We start from the raw sequence: 22,319 nt of genomic DNA, 5'->3' as shown, positions 1-22,319 counted from the left end.
TGAGAGATTCCCACTTGGGTCAAGGGAACGCCATCTTGACTTGTGGCAAAACCTTTCATCTGTTTTGGCCCTGAGACCAGACACAGTTTCAGCCGTCTCAACCAGCTTCAAAGGGCACTGACAGGTTGGGAATACTGCTTGAGAACAAAGACTGTGCCTCCTTCTTGCTCTCATAAGAAAAACTGGCCTTCATCAGCCTCTGATCGACGCAATGGGAAATATAAAGTATAATTTTAAATCATGTATTAACAGGAATTTTTGAACGGATTCAAAATTGAGCAGTACACAATCCTAGGATAAAAAAGACGAAGCCATTTCCCAACCCACTTTTTTGTTTTCTGTTGCTGCACCTATATTCTTTTACCCACCTGGACAGAACCAGACAGAGTCTCTGTCTTGATCACTGAAAAATGCTGGCAAAGCAGCTGCACACGGCGACACCGGGAAACCTCAAGGCTTCACCTTCATTTTATTGGAAAGAGAAATGTTTCAATAAAAAAGGGGGATCATGACCCAGCATGTTTCTGGGGGGGGGGGGGCAAGGTACCTCTGAAACCGATGGAAAAACTAGAGCCTCACCCGAAGCATCCCTGCACTTCTGAGGAACTTAAGCAAGGGCAGTGTTATTTTTACCCTTCTCAGAAAGGAAGGCCACCCCCCAAAACTAGAAAATTATGTATAGAATAGTTGCCAAATATAGGTGTTTCCCCTACCCAAATCGGGGGGGGGGGGGAGTCTCCTGAGGCATTTGGAAATCCCAGAAGCAAATATACCCCAGGCAACAGGACATGTTCCAGAGGCCTTTCATTATAGAAGTAAGTACACAAGAGACCAAAGAAGGAGCTCATCGACTGCTGTTGCCTGCTGTTAATTGAGTAGATCACCAATCCTGTGGCTGCTACTGTTCAGGGACCTGCCCATGAGTCTCTATAGTCTCTGCTAGCTTGCTCGCTAGGGCCAAGGATGGGATCTGGTTCTGTGACACTTTGGAAGGGTTCTTTTCCAGCCTGGGGCGATTCCAGGACACAGCTGGTGGCATAACTGTGCATGGGAGAAAGGAGGGTCACTGGCAGACTTTCTGAAGAGGCCCAGCGCTGACTGCGTGGAGCTCGACGACTCTGTCCCTCTTGGCATTTGAACCCAAATGATCGCAGGCAAAAGTGTTACTCATCACTGGGTAGGCGCACACCTAGAACACAGCATGTCATGTGTTTTCTTGGGCGAGCCCCTCGGGACAGGGAGTCTGGTTCTGGGGTTTCAGTAGATGCATGACAGGCTGTGGCTGGAGAGCGGAATTGTGCTGAGGCTCTGCTGCGCCGGATCCTGGTGGAGCATAGTGGAGATGCTTCCTGTACTGCACGAACATGCAGACCTTGAGTACGATGGCCAGGACGTTCTTCCCCATGAAGATGCCAGAGACTCGGATGTCCCTGAAGAACACCATGTTGCTTCCCCTAATGAAGATGGTGGTGATGTTGATGGTGAGCATACTCAGCATTGGGTAGAGCATCATGCGGTGTGGCATGATACTGATCCCTTGCATGCTAATCTCACACAATGAGACACAAGGGAGGACCAAGAGCAAGATGTAGCAGTAGAAGAACATCAGGCCTTCGGCCCAGATGGGCAGCCCTTTCTTCTGGGGCTCCCAGAGATTGGCCTGGATGTCCAGCACATCCAGCATGTCAACAATGACCCAGAAAAGACGGTTGCGCAGGTCCTCTTTCTTCTTGAACGTCCTGACATACTCCATGTGCTCTGTGGCCACTAGCAGTACGTAGAGGGCCGGGATGCAGATGGATAGCAGGAGGGTCAAGGCCTTGCGGGCAATGAGGTCCAAGCTTTTACGGTCTGCTTTGTAGTTCTGGTAGATGAAGTAGACTTTGATCTCCAGCACAAAGACGTACAGGAACCATAGGATCATGGCATAGCCTCGCTTGGCGGTCCTCACCTCAGCCCCAACCCATACCGCCACGTACCTGAGCACAACCAGGAAGCAGATGTCCCCCACTGATACCATGATGCAGATTGCCAGCTTTCTGGAGCCCTGGTTCTGTTCCACCAAATAGGCATCCATCAGCACCATGCTGCTCATGATGAGAGTAGTGGAGAGGCAGACATGGGGCTTGTTAATGGGTGGGGGAGGAACCATCCTGAAACAAGGAGCACACAAACACATTAGTCAAAGAGGCAGGAGTCCTTGGCAACCACAGTCCTGCATTCTACTACATCTCAATAATTTCACGTTCTACAGCTTTTAAATTGGACATTAATGTATCTGTGTTCCTCAATTTCACAATGCAAATTCATCTATCCTTAGTTCCCAGTGACCTCATAGATGAAGGACTCTGGCAAAAGAAAGGGGGGGAAGCAAGTGGGTTTTCAGTTCAAGCTAATCTAAATTGGAGTAAACCTGAAGGGAATACGTCCTCAGTATTCCATTTAAAATACCTGTAAAATGGAGACAATCATACAGGCTTACCTCACACGATTTTTCTACTAGCGTGATAAAATATAAGAAATGCTTTGAGCACTTAGGGGAAAGTGTGATAAAATATAAGAAATGCTTTGAGCACTTAGGGGAAAGAGATATAAATATTGTTGTCGATTTATAAAAGAAGAAAAAACCCCACCCCTTTCTGGGGGAAAAGACTGAAATTACTAGAAATTAAACAATTTAGGAGATGGTTTTGCTTAGGGCTGAGAAAATATTTTGGATTATCAGGTGACAGTAGCAAGTTTTCTAGATTCTCATATGACCAGGCAAACCCTGAACACTCTGACTTAAAGGGGAAATGGCAGGGTAGCCGCAGGTGCAGACACCTGTGGAGGGTCTGCCCACAGCCAATCCAGGGAGGAGTTCAGCTCCACCTGCAAAACTCTGGAGCTAAACTCCATATTTCCCCCTCTCCTTTCAGCCGTTTATGGTTTCTTTTTAGTCCACTGCTACAGTTTAGTTGCGAAAGGGGGTAGAACCCTGGGGGAAAGGAGCTGGAAAGTATTTTGCATTGCCATAATTTCTGCCCCCAGCATGATGGGGGAACGGACATAGCAGCGAGCATTACAGGGACAATGTGTGAGCATGCCAACCCTACCTGCCTCCAATCTGCCCGCTGCTGCTTCCACAACAGGGGTGGCTTTACCTGTACCCTGTGCCGAAACAGCCTAAGGCTGGCTAGCTTTAAAATTCTGAAGGAAAGAAAACACAATGACTTGCTTTGCATTCTAAATCATTACCACCATGCACCATTGAGCTGTCATAAATATGGGAAGGCCTCATGCTTAGCTGAATAGCGTTTGAATGATAGGTGTATACTGAGGACCAGCTTGTTCACGTGTACTCCCACAAACATTTCCTGCCCTCTGGCTCTTGAAAATGTGCAGGTTCCATATGATACAGGGAGTATAGGAACCGGGAGTTTTGCCAAGGATGCTGCTAACGTTATCTTGGAAAATCTTGGGCATGCACGCTCCTGTTGCTTTGAGAGGCCTTGTGCCAGAGAGACATCCGCAGAATAAGCTAAAGGCCAAGGCCGAAGATTGCTAGGGTGTATCCTAATGGGGATTGTCTGAGAGGGAATGAGATGCTGAATGGGAAACCAAGTTGAAAAGATGAGAAGTAAGAGTCTATGGCAATACAAAAATTTAGGTCTGTCAGGAATGCAGTTTGGGAAGAAGTGATGGCCATGCAGTTTGGGAAGAAGTGATGGCCACAGCGGGAGATAATGGCCAGCTAGGCACGCTCCACCTTGATTTTGTGTTGTCCTTTCCCTCCCTGCTGAGCTCATGATAGGATATTCTGGTTCCACTGTGCGACCTACGTTCACGTTTTCCTCCAAAAGAGTCATAGCTCCTTGGCTGCATGATGACACCCCCTCTGAGCTCTGGGAATAGGTCTTCTTGTACCCTGCTGTCACTCATTAAGTGAGCGTCAAGTCTTGTCACCACTCCACACGAGCCTCTCTGGAGTTGGAAGTGGCATACAGAATTCCTCTCACGCTAGTCCCCCACCAGGTTCTCCTTCCTGCTCAAAATGAGAGCATAGCCCTTCATGCAGAGGCCTCTCCCATGTGGTATCATGGTGCATGGGCCCCAACAGGTTGGACGGAGCTCTTGACATGATGCCAGCCCAGTCCAGCCAACTAGCCTCAGCATTAAATCTAAGGTACAAGTCCCGCCTCCCTCCCCACGCACACATAGACATAGAGGTATAAGAAGCTGAGCATCTCTATGCCAGAGGCACTCAGAGGGGGTCAGGTCAGCATAGAACTGGGTTTTCTTTTGCTGCTCTAGCAAAGGATCTTTGTGATTAATGACACAGATAATACCCATGGAGGCTTAAAGGCTTGTTGAAAAATCTTACTTTGATTATCTGGCTCCAGTTACAAATTAGGAGCACGACCCAGCCAAAGTAGCTATTTTTTAAAATTCTAGTTATTTTAATGAAAGAGACTGAATGGTGCTTAACTTAGCCTCACCAGTGCCAAACGGAGATGTACAGCGACAGAAGGTGATATTGCCATGCTTATCAATGGCTCAGAGCCATGGTGGTTAAATGAAACCTGTGTGTTTCAGGAAACCTCTGAGCACTAAGACTGGTGGAGGGGGGGGCAGCGGAAGGGGCAGGCTTTTGCCATCACACCCTGCTTGTAAAACTGCCAAAGATATCTGGTGCCCCCCCCAAAAAAAACGAGGATGCTAGACTAGAACCTTCAAGGTTCTTTTGTTCTTACCTCTTCTGCTCCTGTTCTTTCTTTCTTTCTTTTTTTTGGAACAAACAACATTCTACATAATATTACAAATAAATCAGGTCCAGAAGCACTTTAAAGATTACCAAAATTTATTCCAGCATAAGCTTTAATGAATCAGAGGTGTGAGCTCTGACTCACGAAAACTTGTACTGGAATAAATTTTGTTAGTCTTTTTAAAGTGCCACTGGACTTCTATTTTATTTAGCTGCAACAGAATAACCCCTTTGGAATACTTAATAGCAGGCAGCTGTTGTATCAAAAGTATGCTGTTATGCGGTTTTCATTGTTGATTTTATTATCTTTGTATGTATTGTTCCTCGCTTTGAGCAACTTGGAAGAGCAGCATTGAAATACTGTAAATAAAATCAGATAAACGTACCTGAATACAAAAGAGAAGATTTAAGTAAATACAGTAAAACGCATGTTGACTCATGCATTCTTTCTCAAAAGATAAAATTCAGACAGAAGGCAATCCATTGCAAACGGAATTAGCATTCAAAGTACTTCATGTGCATTAATAATCCTTACAATCGCCTTGTAGATCAGCTGGGTTCTGTTACCCCCATTTTGCAGACTGAATACTGAGGCTGTGAGAGATGTGTTTGCTTAAGACCACTTAGTGGCTTCGTGGTTGAAGTGAAATTTGAAATAGGGACATTTGGATTACCAGTTCTTTCTCTTACACTGCAATCCTATGCACAGTTATGTGGGGTTTATTTTGTATTTGGGTGTATTTATTGTATTTTATTCATTCATTCTTCAAAAGCAGGGCCAGATCTAGGGGGGCCAAGGGGAGCACCTGCCTCAGGCAGCACGGAGAGGGGGGCAGCAGCAGCAGACTATGTAAAGAAAGAAATATGCATATAATATATGGAGGCATCAATTTGTACTTTTGCCCCCTTTAAAAATGTAGATCTAGTCCTGATCAAAAGGAGATGTGAATAGGGTGAAACTGTTGAATTAAATTATAATTTATTAATAGGCTGAATTGTATTCACCAGGGTAAACAGATTATACATTTCTTAACTACTATGGGTTTTTAATTGATTAAAATAATGAGGGATACTGGGTTATCACCAACGTCAACTGTTTCTATCTGTCCACCACATGTTTACCCTTCCTTTCCTCCAAGGAACTCAGGGCAGTATCCAATGTTATCCCATCCCTCACTTTAGTCTCACAACAATCCTGTAAGGTCGGCTAGGCTGAGAAAGCTTGACTAGCCCAGGGTCACCCAGCAACAGCAGAACAGGGTTTTGCAACAGCAGAACAGGGATTTGAGGTCAGATCTCCTGATCTTAGTCCAACTCTCTAACTGTTCCATGTTAATGATCCCTGTGCTTATCTTGTATGATTTTGAATTTTGCATGGACATGTCCCAGGTTTTTGCATCTCATGGTCTGCTGTTTACAGTTGTCTCTCCACTCATCCACCCTGCCTGTGCGTGTGTATACTCTGCTGACTGAAGACTTCCTTAATGCTTCTAACAAGAGGGCTCTAACCCACAACAGCTTATGCTACAGTAAGTGCCACAAAACTCCGTTCTTTTTTATTTATGGTGCAACAAGGTTGGTTGCTTTGCATCAGGCTAATGCAGCTATCCCACTGGAATTTGCTTGGGAGTAGGGCCCTTTCAACAAGGTGGGATGAACTCCTGAGCAAACAGTCTTAGGCTGTTAGCAGCTATAGCCCACTCGCTCTCAAACTTTACATTTTTAAAGGGCTGTAAAGAGTGGAGTGTGAGGTTGTATTTGACAGGGGAATCAAGGGTTTGTTCGCTGATGTACTTGGGATGACAGGCTAATGGCGTTCACAACTGCAAATGTGGAAAGCTGTGACTAGGAGCGTAAAAAAAAAAGCAACAAAAGAAACCCCTGAGATTAGAGACATAAGGCAAAAGATAGCAGGGCAAACAAACGGAGCTGGGATCAATGCTGCTAACAAAACTGTGGGGAGAAAAATTCCCAGATGAGCCATTGAGGGCCGAACTCGGGAAAGGCGAGAACAGCAAAACGTCTTTGGGCTGCTCCATACATACACGATGTTTTTTCTCGCACACACAGCACTTTCGTGGAGGAAGAGGCAAGAATGCAAACTTCCATCTATCTCATTTGCATCCCCACTCTTCCTCCACAGAATTCAGGGTGGTGTATGGGATTCTCCCTTCCTACATTGCTTCCTCACAACCAACCTGTGAGGTGGCTAAAATTGAAGTCCTTTTCCTTTGGGATGATTTTAGTGCTACTATCTCACATGCCAGTGCATAGGATGCAGGGGTGGTCAGTGATTCTGAGGACTGGGAAAAAGGCGAGGATGGAGCCTCAGAATCACTTTCACCCCCCACTGCTCTCAGGGCCAAGCAAGCAGTGTCCCTCCCCACATGTGAGGTGGGTGGGAGCCACAGCCAGAAGGGGCAGGCACAGGTGGCAGCAGGTGTCTTCTCTTCTTCTTTTTTGGGGGGTTGGCCATGGGTGTTAGGGGCCCCTCCCAGAATGGGCAGCTGCCCCTGTTATCCATTGGCTAAAACCGCATCTGATAGTGCACCGTTCTCTCAGTTTGCACATTCACCATTCTGTATGAATAGGGCAGCGCATCTATTTTCAAGCTTCAAGAAACAGAGCTGGAAATACAGATTTTGCATTCATGCACACTGAAACTGGAAAATATGTGCATTGCCCTATTGGCAATAAATGGTAACTTTATGTATTGAGGGGTTCTTGTGTGGTGTGTTCTCACAGTATGTAAAGTTTTTTTTTCTTCGCTATAATGTCACCACTGACTTATGGCAACCCCTGGTGGGGTTTTAAGCAAAGAGACGTTTTGGAGGTGGTTTTGCCATTGCCTGCCTCCACATCATGACCCTTGTATTACTTGGAGTTCTCCTATCCAAATACTAGCCAGGGTCAAGGCTGAGGACGTATGACTGGCCCAAGGTCACCCAGTAAGCTTCCATGGCACCAGTGGGGATTTGAACCTGGGTTTTCCAGGTCCTAGTCTGACACCTTAACCACTATACCACACTGTACATGAAGTAGGAGAACCAAAATCATAATTTAAACAGGCTTGAGAGTGACTTGAGAAAACCTCTGCCTGAGGCCCTAGAGAGCCGTTGCCAGTCTGAGTAGGCACTGACTTTGATGGACCAAGGGTCTGATTCAGTTTAAGGCAGCTTCATGCGTTCATGTGTGACCGGTCCAAGGTCACCCACTGAGCTTCATAGCTGAGTGGAGAACTCAAACTCATGTTGCCCTGGTCCTGGTCTATCAGTCTAACCTCTACACCATACTGGTTGTTGCTTATGGGTGTATAGAGTACCCTGTGCTGCCTTCACTGGTTTTTCCTCTTTGCTGCATTCAATCCTCCCTCTTGCTTGTGGAGTTCCACCAATAAAGTTGCCAGGAGCTCACACATTTAAAGTGTAGTACTGGTATAGATCGTGTTGTGCAAAATTTATGTCTCTTCCATGTGTAACTGGTTTTTAACAGCAAAACATTAAGTAGTGCCTCACGTTAAGAAGCCAATTAATACAACAGCTGTCACAGACCCGGGATCTGGTCTAGTTGAGCCAACCTGCTTCTTGCTCAGAGACTCAGTTCACAAGAACAGGTTAACTAGCTTTATGCAGCGGGATGCCACACCAGATAACTGCTGCCTCTTTATCCCATATTTATATCCAGATAGGCAAAGATAACACAAACAGGAGCTCCAGTGAAGTGTAATCTGTGCACTTCTTTCTTATTTAACCCAAGGGGTATTTCTAATCTCATTAGCTTGGCTCAGACATAATGATATACATGAAGCTGCCTTCTACTGAATCGAACTATCAAAGTCAGTATTGTTTACTTAGGCTGGCAGCGGCTCTCCAATGTCTCAAGCAGAGGTCTTTCACATCACCTACTACCTGTTGTTTTTTTAAAAAAAACCTGGAGATACTGAGGATTGAACCTGGGACCACCTGCCAAGCAGATACTCTCACTGAGCCACAGTCCTTTCCCCCATAGTAGTGAGCCATGGTTTGCTGCTACATGAAAGCCTTGAAGGCTACATGAAAGCCTTGCTTATGTAATCCTTTGCTCCCCCACTCCTCTTGCATATGGTGAGCTAATTAGTTAGCTGCACTCCCCCGGCAAACCATGGTTTGCTATTATATCCAAACTAGCGACTGAGGTATAAACTAGCCCTTTATACTAGATATTCCAACCAAACAAACCATGGTTTGGAATTCCTGGGCAATATCCACATACCGTTGGATATTGCGCCGTCATTACGCTATAGCAGGTCACTTGCAACAGGACTGATTTATCCACACAGGATAATCCAGTTGAAAATTATTGCTGCATGTGCCATCTGGGTTTTAGCCTACAGGGGACCAGGAGTATAGATGATAACATAATGCACTGCTGCTCCTGATTGGAGGTTATCCATCAGTAGGGTTGCCAACCTCCAGGGGGTGGTTGGAGATCTCCTGCTATTACAACGGATCTCCAGCCGATAGAAATCAGTTCACCTGGAGAAAATGGCCGCTTTGGCAACTGGACTCTATGGCATTGAACTCCCTCCCCAAACCCCGCCCTCCTCAGGCTCCACCCCAAAAACCGTCCGCTGATGGTGAAGAGGGACCTGGCAACCCTATCCATCAGGGCATTTTATTTTGACCTGACTAGGTAGCTGTAGAGACTCCTGGGTGGATTCTATCAAGGGATTTTCATCCCTAGCAAAACTTCTTAGTAGGCAGGGTGAGGGGAGAGAGCCCCCTTCACCTCATATCTCACCCCCGACTCCAATGTGGCGTAGTGGACAGAGAATCAGATATAGATGCTGAGGGACCCAAGATGATCCCCTCCTTGGAAGTTCACTGGGTGACCTTGGGCCAGTTATATTCTCTCAGCCCACCCTAACACGTAAGAAAATGGAAGAGAGGGAAATGATGTTCTAAGCCACTTTGGGGGCCCATTCAGGAGGAATGTGGGATGTAAATAAAAAATGCAAATCTTGCTTAATCTCATTCCAAATTCATTTATTTCCCCCTGGAAAAGCCTCTAAGTCCTGCTTCCCCTCAAGCTCCAAGAATAAATACAAGCACACTCCTCTATCCCCTTTGCCCAGGGGGTTGAAGCGCCCACTTGTAGGCTTCACTACTTCCCCCAGTCCTGTCCCTCCCATTTTCAAACTTCCCACTCATATACTTTCCTCTCCTCTTCTGCCACCAAACCACCACCACCCCATCTTCCTTTCAGCATTCTCATTTCACTTTCTGGTCTCCATTTTGAAAATGCAAGGTAGCCTTTTCATTGTTTACAGCTGTGTGCCCTGACCCGGATGGCCCAGGCTAGCCCGATCTCATCAGATCTCAGAAGCTAAGTAAGGCTGACTCTGGTTAGTGCTTGGCTGGACGCCCACCAAAGAAATCCAGGGTTGCGACGCAAAGGCAGGCAATGGCAAACCACATCTTAACATCTCTTGCCTTGAAAACTCTATGGGGTCGCCATAAGTTGGCTGCAGCTTGACAGCAAAAAAATAAACACAGTGTTATACAATCACACAAAGCAAACTGGTTGTCCTTCTTCCCTAATCTCAGATAAATGGATGTTGATCATGGTGTGATTTGGTGAGTGAAATACATTCTGCACATATCCCCAAAATCACTGTTTGCTGTATTCGTAGCCTGGAGTATGGTGACTAAATCTGCCTCTGCCAAAATGGTGCATTCTGCATAGCTATTTAATGAGCAAGAGCTCTGTCTGGCATAGCATCAGGCATCCACGGACTCATTGTCTGGCTTTAGCCAAATAATTTTCTCTCAGCCTTAGGGCCAATTCACACATTACAAACTTTCAATGCTCTTTGCAACTGGATTTTACTGTGCGAAATAACAAAATCCACTTGCAAATGTTCAGTAAAGTACATTGAAAATGGATTATTCAGCGTGTGTTTAAGGGCCCAAAGATGTGTTCTGGAACTCTGTGCCTCCCGGCTACATGTAGACCTGATTCAGACTGGGACCATGGCACACAGTGACACGGAGCTTAAGCTTCTCTCTTCCCATTTTCCCAACTGGAAAGCCCTGGAGGGCTGCTATTTGCCTCGATGGGGAAACTTCTGTGTAATCATCAGTGCATGCAAGTTTCCCCAACAGGTCTCCAAGGATGGACTGTTGGGAGATTGGGAAAAGAGGGCATGGGAAAAGATTTAAACCTCCTTTCTCACATTCCCAACTGGGCCCACACATGCCTGGGAAACACAGAACTCTAGAACGTATCTTCTATAACATGTGAATCAGCATTTAGTTCCCAATCCATATAAACGGATTAACAGTAAATCAGGGACTAATTGTGTTTAAGGATTTTATCACTTACTTTCTGGCTGTGGACAAGTCACTTTCTCTCAGACATTATTAAGATGGGAGGGGAGCGACTCTGGCGGGAAGAGATAGATATGGGACAGGTGACAACAGTTGAGTGGGTAAGGCATAGGGCAAACCTGGTTTGGCATCTGAAGCACCACCATTTGGGTGGAACGTCCACTAGCCATCAGTAATGCAAACAATGCTAAGTTCCTTCAAAGCTTAATCACATACCAACAAGCCATGGTTTGCCATTACATTTGGACCAAGCCACTGTCTATTCTTCTCCTAAATATATTATTAAACGAGTTGAAGCTTATGCAAGGCTGAGCTATATTTTATGAAATCCCTAGCTAAAATTTGAAAAAAACAACAAAAAAGAAAAAAAATGTGATAAAAGGAGAAAGAAATACATACACCCTCATTACTTTACCCTTCTTTGGCTTAGATGCGAAAAGCTAAAAAGACAGGGTAAAGTGGCTAAAAAATATAAAATATTAATTGTGTTTAACACATGGTATTATAGAATATGGATACTCTTTTTTTTACATCTAATCAAGTACTTTGTGATACACCGTATCAGACATTCAGCTACCTAGAACTGAAAATTACACAGCAACAACATACAAGTGTTATATTGTTATATGGAATAACAGTTTTAGGGAACAGAGAGGTCACAAAATGATGTAATTTAGAACCAGGGTTGCCAACTAGGTGGAGTAAAAAAATGCCCTGTCTCTTTATTAGCTGCTTAATGGGATGTTGTTTACTAGGTGATGTTATTTATCTACATGCCATGAAAAGCTTCAGCTGCCCATTTCCACACATTAAGGGCATCCTTCTACAGACCTGTTGGCAACCCTGTTTAGAACCTTGTTTAGTTCAGTATGAATCTTTTAACAATGCCTTATGCAAGAAGTACAGGAAGAGTTAACAACAAAAACAAAACCTGAAGAAATAGCTGAGTAACACACAGGATGGAGCATCTTGTAATATGTATTTAATTGATTTAATTTGATTTTAATTTAATCTCAGACTGTCTGAATGCCATACCCTCTGAGTCTAATGCAAGTTGAAGAGGCAATATAGAAACATATCCAAGACAGTGACCATTTGACTAATACAATAGAAATGAACCATATTTCCATTTTAAGCAGTATATATTAAGCATTTGATAAAATATTTCTGTACTTCTGTGGCAGAAGTGTTTTGCATAACTTTTGATAAGTTAAGAATGTGTGGGGTCTACCCTTGTATCCCAGGATGTGTTGCCTTACTAGATGGAAATGAAGAACACATAGACCTGACCCCTTTTCTCCCATATTGTCATCACATCTTGTTGTTACTGGTGGATCTGAAGTTGCTGCCTCTCACGTAGTACTTTCTTATTGCCTTCTGTCCTAGTTTATTAAAGAAATACCACTCATTTAATGAATAGGTATGGCCAGTGAGCGGAAGATCTCATTATAGTGGTTAGACTGTGGGATTAGGATCTGGGTGACTCTGGATCGAATCACTACTCTCCCATGGAAGCTTGCTAGGTGACCTTGGTCCAATCACACACATTCAGTCCAACCTACCTCAGAGGGTTGTTGTGAGGACAAAAGAGAGGAGAGGAGAATGATGTATGCTACTTTGTGTCCCCACTGAGGAGAGTTTAAGTAAATAAATAAAATATTACGGGCAACAAACAGATAGGAAGTGTCAGCGGTTGCTTTTTAATAAGTACTATATATGAACATGTATATTTATCTATCTGACTGAGTGCCTAATGTTGCTTATTTCTTTTTTTACATTTGTTTCCTCCCTTTTGGTTCATCAAAGTCCCCCAAAGCCCCTACCAGAGTGAACTCATTGTAATGTACAGTTTACTCTGGTCCGGACAATTCAGAAGCAACCATCTTTATTAGCAAAATGGTTTTAATTAATGATCGCTTTGGCAGAGCCGGTCCAGACTGCTGCACAAAAAATAACTCAGAGCTCATCTAGTCATTCCATTTGCCTTGGGGAATTAGAATTCCTTTTAGGGGAATGGCTGCATGGTGGCCCTGAGCATTGTCTGATCCCAGTACCACATCCGGTCCCTACTGGCATTTTCTGTGGTCTCTTCTACTTGTTTCCCCACAAACATGTTGGACCAGCAAAGAGACCCCTCTCATCCACAAAGTGTCCTTCTTTTTGGAAAAAGAGAAGGGCTGACTCTGTTAGAGCCCCCCACGTGAGTTGGGGCCATCGCGTGAGTTTCCCATCCTCACTAGCTGACTGGTGGTGATGTGGCTTGCAAGTAGGGGAACTCATCATGATATGATGGCTTCAGCTGGGAGGGGGGTGAGCTCTAATCAAGTCATTTCCTGCTTGGACCAGTCTTGCCCATTGAGAAGCAGCACTCTGTCAGCCTTAACAGGATGTGTGGGGAGGAATGGAAAATGCCAAAAGGATGCAGTCCAAGTGGGTGGAGAAATCCACCATGGGAAGGATGATACCCTGGGCAAAAGTAACATCTAGACCTGCCCACAGGAAATAGGTGGTTGCTAATTGTGCTTAACATTTGTAGAGTGCCTTCAAGGGTTCCAAGCACTTCACATACATTCCCTTGAGAAATCCTTGCACCCCTGTCACTATAAGATAGGTATGATCATCCTTCTATGGCAGAGAAAGTGCGGCTTACCTAAAGTCGCCCTGTGAGTCCATGACAAGGGCAAGATTCAAACCAGGGATTTCCTGAGCGTTGCCCAGTGTCTCAGCCAATACATCACACCAGCTCTTGTGACACACATATGCTTCCTTTAGCTGTCAAACCAATCCATTGACTGAAATTAGCTGCCATGCAGATATTATGGCTCTTTCCAGTGTAGGGTAGGCTCTTTCTCTTCACAGGGGCAATCCAAGAATTATGGACCAGCAGGGATACCAATTTGCTCGGGGGCCCTTGCTTAACAGGATAGCTTCAGATAGAGCCCTGGGAGGAGCACCTCTTTTCCCATGAGTGACGCGTCTACCTTCTGACAGAACACATCCCCAGTAACCAAGAACTACCTTTGATGCACCAGACGGGGATGGAGAGCTACTTCGCCAGCCAGTCCCCTTCATTATTATGAACAAGAGTTCTCTGTCAATTTGACTGGGAAGCGTTCACAATCTCACCAATGGAAACCAACCCCACTAGAGGAGAAATGCAACCATTCTAACCTGAGCAGTGACATCACACTCTTTTTTGCAAATCTGGGCATGCCTATTTCCCCCCTAAGAGATTCCATCTTCCTGACTGAGCTCTCATCTAGTTTAAAGGCCTTCCTCTCCATGCTAGAGGCGCATGGACAACAGAGAAGACTCAAAGACTGTAGTGGAGACAAGATCATTGTCCTGAAAGGAAGAGCTTCCCACTCTCCCATCTATTCCCACATCCTCTTTCAGTGGCTGGCACCACCAGTCTACTCACAGGGGGGCTCATTCACACAACCCTTTGAGCCTGGGGCAGCCGCTCTGCAAATCAGTGCATGCCAACCTGCTGTGGGCTGAACCAGTCGCGCGATTGCCACATGCCGCCAACCACGGAGCCTGGGTCAGCGTTTGCCATTTGGCATGCTGGCAGGTTTCGGAGCAGTGCTGTGTGAGCGTGAAAAGCCAATCCAAGCTCAGCGTAGCGCATGGCAGGGGGAAAAAAATCACTTGCTCAGCTCTGCACATGGGCGCACAGAAGAAAGTCAGCATGGGTAGATTAAAAGCCATGGTTGCCAGTCTCAGGCAATCATGTGAATAAAGGAGAAGGGCATGCCGGCTGTTGCATTCCTCCATGAGGGTTGTTCTGAGGATAAAATGAGGGAGCAGATAACCACACGCACACGGTATGGGATAAAAACCAGGCAGGCAGGCAGCCAGAACAGCGCTCAGCAAAAGGGATGGAGTGCAAATGTGCACGCTCATTTACACAACCTCCCTGTCTTCACACAGCTTACCCCCAATACCTGTGTGTGGAAGAGAGCTTCTGCTGCCCACCAGGAAAGTGAACACCCAGCATCTGGTGCGTGTCAACATACACCGGTGAATGCTGCCAACCTCCAACCACCAGTTTTGTGCATCTCATATTTTCCCACTTCGGGGACATACCCCAGTGACTATTGACGGCTACACATAAGTAACGGTTAACATCCACCCACATCTCTCCTGAGTGTATAGGCATTCACCAAGCCAGTCGAGTGTTGTCAGCATTCACGTGTGAATGGTGGCGTTTACCGAATGCTTTGGACATCCCCTGAAACATGCACAATACGCCCATCACCCCGCAGTTTGGGGCCATTCGTCTGCTTTGGCAGAGCCGCCGGGGCGCTTCCCGAAGCTTTCTAATAATAATAATAATAATAATAATAATAATAATAATAATAATAATAATAATAATAATAATCAAAGGGTCTCTCCTTCCCCACCCCCGCTTAGCTTCGTTTCTATTATGATTTTACCTAGTGCCGGTCTTGGAAGCCGGGGACTTTTCTCCGGTCCTGCGCCCAAGCGGGATAGTTGCGTGGAGGAAGGAGGGAAGGAGGCGCCTGTCGCGATCCGGGCAGTTAATCAGCTGGGTTAGAAAGCGAGCGAGGGATCCCTCGCCAAGCGAGAGCCACTGGATGCTCTGCAAGTTGTGCGCGTGGGTCCTCTCCGCTATTTCGGTCGCTCCCTCCAGGAAGCCGACCCCAGCCCCGAGACCCCCTCCGGGCGGGAGCCTCGCGGGGCTCCGGGCCACGGCCGGGTCGGGCTCGCCTTTCCCTTCCGCTCCTCGCTGCCGGCTCGGCTCGGCTCCCCTGCGGGCTGCTTCAGCGGAGCGCCGTCGGCGGAGCGCGCCGCGCCGCCAGGCTCGCCCCTGCCCCGAACCCCTTCCTCGCCGGCACAGGGGACGAGCAGCCCTTGGCCCGGAGCCCCGCAGGCCCGGAGCCCCGCACCAGCCCCCGCCACGCTCCCCGCGGGAAGCGAAGGTCAGCAGCGGGCTCGGCCGGCCAAGCGGCGGCAGGTCAGGGCTGCCAAGTCGGGGCTTCTCCTTCCTCCCTCCCTCCGGGGGAGAGCGGGCTCGCCACTCCCCTCGCCCTCGAGGGTCCGGCGCTTATGGTTTAAGCCAGCCCCCCCCCCACCCCCACAACTCCTCCAGCCCCGAGAAGTGCGGGACTGAGTTCTGCCCCGCTCTTCTCCAGCCCACGCTGCAGATCTCCCCTCCGGCGCGCTTCGCCTTGGATGGGAAAGGGCCAAAAGGTGCCAAGCGAGAGAGACTCGGATAGCTGGGGGGGGGGGGGAGAGAGAGAGAGAGAGAGAGAACAAAACCCGGAGGAAGATCCCTGGACTGGAGGTAGGTAGGTGGGGGGGGGCGGGGGTTGAGTCGTGCAACGCGGCCGCTGCTGCAGGCTGGCAGGCTGCTGGGTTGGCCTGGGCCGGGCTCGAGCCAGCCCCTGCCTCCATCCGGAGCCCAGAGCGGCAGTGAATTAAAGTGGCATGGCCCCTCCCGCCGGAGAGCGCGCTGCGAGGAGGGGGGAGAGGGAGGGAAGGAGGCAGGCAGGCAGGCAGGGAGGGGCGAGCAGGCAGGGCGCCCAGTGATGAACCCCTGCGAGCGGAGCGCTTGCCGCCTGGAGAGGCCTGAGGGGAGGCGGGGGGGCGACCCCGGGGCGACCCCGGGGGGCGTGTGGGCGTGTCCTCCCGGGCGTTGTCGCTTGGCGGACGCCTCAGTCAAAACACAGACCGGGGCAGCCGTGGACTCCCGCCCTGTCTACACGCTGCCTGCGCTCCTTCACACGGCTGGCTCCTTCTCACCCACCGACGGACTGTATGCTTGGTGCTACCCGCCTCACCCACCCCCCAGCCAATATTCTGCTGCAAGGTCATCTACATCGCTGGAATGCGTCCTGAAAGCATTATCAAGGATGGAAATGCAAAAATGTGCATGTTTTCTTTTTGCATAATGCTGATTTCCATGGATTATGGGGTGGGGCAAAGCCCCCTGCCGCCAGCAGTGTTTGGTGGGAGATTTCACCAGCTATAACAGAGACAGCCTCTCCTTAGGGGCATATCTGTGCTATAAAACAAACCAGCAGCTCCTCCAGAGTCATGATTCTTGGAAAGATACGCAGATGAAGTTGCCTTTTACCAAATGACCGAAATGTCCACACTGCACAGCGCTGCCTGGTTCAGGGTTTCTGGTGGAGTGGGGTCTTGACAACATCTGTTACCTGAAAACCTTAACCCCAGGCATTTGGAATGCTACCCATAAATGTCTTCTTCTACATCATTTCCTTTCTTCTCTTCATTATTATAGCAGTCTCAATTGTAATGCCTTTAGGACAGAGACCCCCTTTTTTTTGGTTCACATAATCTGTAAAATGCCATATATATGGGCAACATGGCATAATAATTATATTTCCAAAAGAAAAAGACTTGCAGTACAATCCTAAGCAGAGTCACACTTTCTTTGGCCCGCTGACTTTAGTCGATTTCGAAGAGTATAACTCTGCCGGGGATTGCACTGTTAAACTTCCTTTTTTTGGTGCAAGCAGACAAAACTGAATTACTTGCATTTTGGTGCTTTTATCAGGGCACAAGAAGTGGAGAAAGTGGTATGCTTCATGCCTTCAGGAACAGACTGTGGGCGCTTTCACACATGCCTAATAATGCACTATCAATCCACTTTCAATGCACTTTGCAGATGGATTTTACTGTGTGAAATGGCAAAATCCACTTGCAAGCCATTGCTAAAGTGCATTGAGAATGGATTGAAAGTGCATTATGCAGCATGTGTGAAAGCACCCTGGGTCTTGAATGCATATCCATGCATACAGAAGAGGCTGATTCATAGCCTCTGGGAGTGATGTGTTCCTGTTGCACCAGTAGTAGTGTACTCACCAGTATAGTGGGAGTTTTTGCTGGGTTGGCAGGTTCTTGGTCAAGGGACACTTCCAGAATTTCCCAGGTCATGATGAGCAACTCTCTCAAATGTTTTTGGAGAACACAGGATTATGTACGGTCTACTGCAGGGTTGTGTATAATCTCTAGTTCTGTGATCATACGATACAACCATACAAATTGGTATTTAGTGAAGCATTCAGCATCTTGAAAACCTGGGCTGTCATAATTTATGTAACATATACAAGTTGCACAATCTCCAAAGTCCTGGATATATATTTTTTTCAGTGTACGAGTCATTTGTATATAGCCCTTGATCAGCTATGAGCAAGCTGTGCATGAGTGTGTGTACAGACCCATTGGGCTGAAACATTTTCACACGTATCCACTCATAGGAATCACTCTGAAAACATCCATTGCCTGCAAAACGTCGCATTGCATCTAGCCCCCAGTGGCAGAATTTCGTTTGCATGGCCAAAGCATATAGCCACTGGCTTTGAGGCTCAGAGAGACCTCGGTCCTATAGCAGGATAAGGAAAGGCTTGCTAATTGGACTGTAACATGGTGCCAGATTTCAGATTTGAAAGGATTCTCTTTGGGGCACAGACAATCGGGTGGTGGGCAGAAGATGTGACAGGGCTTCCCCTTGAAGGCAATCAAAGCACCAAGCAGCAGGTGGGAAAGAATTGCTCTTGGGCCTAGCTAATCCAGCAATGAGTGACAGGATTGTAAGAGGATCAAGCATGGGCATCATCTGTCACCAAGAGTTGGGTCTCGGGAGATTTCTGTGGCATGCAGTGCTGAAGAGCAGGTGGGGGAGGTGATCAGGAACTGAAACATCCATTGTGAGAGAGCTAACTTAGGCAGAAACAATTCGGCACCAGGAATCAGAGGCAGAAGGAACATGGAAAAAATGGAGCCAGCGTGGTGTTGTGGTTAACAGCCACAGGTTCGATTCCCCACTCCTCCACATGAAGCCTTCTGGGTGACCTTGGGCCAGTCACATTTCTCTCCGAACTCTCTCAGCCCCACCTACCTTGCAAGGTGTCTGTTGTGGGGAGGGGAAGGGAAGGTGAAGCCGGTTTGAGACTTCTTAAAGAGAAAAAGCCGGGTATAAAAACCAACTCTTCTTCTTCCTCATCATCATCATCCTGGAAGGATTATCCCAGCCATAACCCCAGTGATTTTGGGTTAGCGGTACTGGCAATTGGATGTATCTGCCTAGGCTAGTGTGAGAAACAGTTTGGGCACATTGTGCAAGACGGTTTCCCTGCATCCTGACGCATACAGAGTGTTTTCTTAGTTTCCTAACTCCAGTGCGCTCTCCTACCTCCTAATTTCAGTCACGCTCTTCTACTCATACTGTCGTTCCATATGAAGATGAAGCTTTCATATCTTAATGACTTCCCCGTCAAAGGCGTAAAAGTACACTATTTAAGCTACTGAAAACTGCATTGTATCTTTGCTTCTCACCTCCTACAGGAGGGTGGGCAAGTGGGATGAATCAACCAGCACTGCTTACTGGTACAACACGTTTTTTGCTTCCTCGTGTTTCCCCAAGACGACTAGGCAAGTGTTCGCCAGTTTCTGTTTACTGGTTGAACAAAATGAAACTTTGGGTTGGACTTAGAACATTTGCCATTTTCTGACTGTTCTTAGTTGTGATTCAGTACATCTCTTTGACATTGAGAGTGTAGTCCTAGGCAGAGTTATCCCCTTCTTAGCCCAATGGACTTCAAAAGGTATAAGGATTGTGCTGTAAGATACAGCCATGAGGCTTTGCATGTGCCTTTGACCCAAATCCTTTGACATTTAAACCTGAGTGCAATCCATTTGCCTTCTTCTACACGGTGCATGGAATTCAGTATATTATTTAAAATTCAGTATCTCAACAAATTCCAGAGGGAGTAGCTGTGGTAGGCTACTGTAGGCAAAATAACAAAGAGTCTTGTGGCAAGACTGAGGTCATTTATGCATGGGAGGTTTAGCTGAGGTTCGTTGCTCACTCGACCCACACTTTCCTGTTGGGCGTCTATTCGCCAGCAGTCTCCAAGCTCAAGCCAGGAAGTATTTGAATCCCCGCCCCTTGAAATGCTGCTTCGTAACTGGCTGTAGTGAGAGAAAAGTTCCCCCAAATCCAATTGCTACATAAAAAAGCATTGTAAGGACATAAAACAAAAAACGGTTTTAAAAAGCCTTTCTTCTGCTCAGAAAGAGCAGGAAGCAGGAAGCATTTGATTCCCTGCCTCTTTACACACTTCTTTCTGATTGGCTGTGAGAGAAACCAAGCTCAGGTGTCCCGTGCTTTGCCGTATGCATAGGGATTTCAAGCGGACTGAGCTCAGGGGAGAGGGACGAATCAGGTTAACAAAGGAATATGAGGGCTGGCAGCAGGGTTGTCTCTAATGGACGGAAAACTCATGCATAACTCCAAGGAACAACCGAGACAGACCGGGGGTGAATGTGAGTGAAAGTACCCGTGCATCAACAACCTAACAGATTTATTGTGGCATAAATTGTCATGAGCTTCGTCACAAAGTGGGCTCTGGCCCATGAAAGCTTATGCCACGATCAACGTGTTAGTCTTTGAGGTGCTATAAAATTGCACAGGAGCACCTTAATGCCTAACAAAATTTATTTCAGTATAAGCTTTCATGAGTCAGAGCTCACTTCCTCAGATGCAAGGGGAGGGGGGGTTCTTATGAGTATATAAAATTGGGCCTGATGGATACACTCATATACATCTGAGGAAGTGAGCTCTGACTCTTGCAAGCTCATTCTGAAACGAATTTTGTGAGGCTTTTAAGATGCTACCGGATTCCTGTGTGATTTCACGACAGCAGAATAACACAGCTATCCCTCTGGAATTTTTATCAAGGTGCTACAAAAGTCCTTTGTCATCATATCTGCCTTGAACATTAAAAAAGATCAATAAACTTGAGCCGTGCCTTCAGGACTGGGTGGTTCAATCCATCCGGTTGTTTTCAAGGGCTGAATTTGCTAGTGTGCTGGGTTATGTTCTCACAATAACAACCTACTACACTTGAAGGCATTTTCCTTAAGTTCGTTGAACGCAGATCAATTAAAATCATGGTAACATTATTCTCGCATGTAGGCAAGGTCGGAATAAGAACAGAACAACAAGTTAGCTTAGCAAAGACTTCTCCTAAACCTATGTTTGTAGAGTCTGCGTGAATGGGGGGGATGGGGAGAGTCAGCCAGGGCTGCGTTGTCAGGTGCTTTGAGCCATCATTCGAAGATGGAGAAGGCAGGCTGCGAGTATTTTAACTCAGAAATAAACTCTTACTGTGTCCACTAAATCTACCGCGCAAATGCCCTCACTCCACTCTCCCCCCCCCCTCGGAGGGCTTAGAGCACAAATGGGGAAAAGAACAGTGTAAAAACAGTCCAGAGAGGCACTTGCAGGGGAGAATTGGTGAGAGGGGGGCGGTATGTAATTGCTGAGTTAATGTGCCATATTGTCCCTGCCTGAATCCCAACCGTTCTCCCCTGCAATTTCCCCAAGCCCCTGCATTAGCAGTACAAGCATCCTGCGTTCGTTTCATAACATGCAGTTCCACTCTAGTATTAAAGAGAGGAAGGCTCTTCTTCTGTGTGCAAGGTTATTTTGCTTCCTGGGGGCGGGGAGGATTCAAAGACATAACCCCCACTCCACCACCCCAGCCCTCAGCCTGAAGTGCTCCTGTTGGATTCTACTAATTGTATACAATTGGAATGTGCATGAGATGTGCCAGAGAAATTGTGAGGCGAATCCTATTATTCCAGTTGAGATTTTTTTTTTCATTCCCTGCCTGGTGGTGGAAAGTGCTGCCAAGTCGCAGCCGACTTATGGCTACCTTGTAGGGTTTTCAGGGCAAGAGACATTCAGAGGTGGCTTGCCATTACCTGCTTCTGTGTTGTGACCATGGACTTCCTTGGTGGTCTCCCATCCAAATACTAATCAGTGCCAACCCTGCTTAGCTTCTGAGATCTGACGAGATCGGGCTAGCCTCGCCCGTGCAGGTCAGGGTGCCTTCTCCCCAGGAAGTCATACAGGTAGCCTCAAGTGCCTGCTTATGTCATCCAGAAATCTGACCAGCCGGGCTAGCGTGGGCTGGTTCGGGGCATTTTGGCCCTTAAGGCAGACCATTTCAATGATTCCCTCTCCCCATGATAAAAGTGAATAATAATAACAGGCAATTTTCTGTTCTTTAATGATAGACAAAACTCTCCGGCTGAGGGAGCTGCATCATTTTATTTATTCATAGCCCGCCTTTCTCACTGAGACTCAAGGTGGATTATGCACTGCAAAGCAACATATTCAAATACCAGGTGATGTCTAATAAGCAATG

At 46.9% G+C, this 22,319-nt stretch overlaps 1 protein-coding gene across 1 annotated transcript; it reads right to left on the bottom strand.

Moving 5' to 3' along the window:
• Nucleotides 1-1,149: 1,149 nt before the first annotated feature.
• On the bottom strand, nucleotides 1,150-15,623 carry LOC130480589 (transmembrane protein 121-like). Its single transcript, XM_056853189.1, has 2 exons — nucleotides 15,552-15,623; nucleotides 1,150-2,153 (listed from the first exon to the last, which is right to left on the bottom strand). Exon 2 carries the CDS (start codon nucleotides 2,150-2,152, stop codon nucleotides 1,205-1,207), a length of 948 nt encoding a protein of 315 aa, XP_056709167.1. The 5' UTR covers nucleotide 2,153; nucleotides 15,552-15,623; the 3' UTR covers nucleotides 1,150-1,204.
• Between the last annotated feature and the right edge of the window lie 6,696 nt (nucleotides 15,624-22,319).

The sequence above is a fragment of the Euleptes europaea genome, chromosome 7, assembly GCF_029931775.1.
Source record: "Euleptes europaea isolate rEulEur1 chromosome 7, rEulEur1.hap1, whole genome shotgun sequence".
NCBI lineage: Eukaryota > Metazoa > Chordata > Lepidosauria > Squamata > Sphaerodactylidae > Euleptes > Euleptes europaea.
This window is presented reverse-complemented; position numbering and strand designations above follow the sequence as displayed.

What these genes read in the sequence shown, in the direction of transcription:
- LOC130480589 (XM_056853189.1), bottom strand. Translation starts at nt 2,152, where the DNA reads ATGGTTCCTCCCCCACCCATTAACAAGCCCCATGTCTGCCTCTCCACT.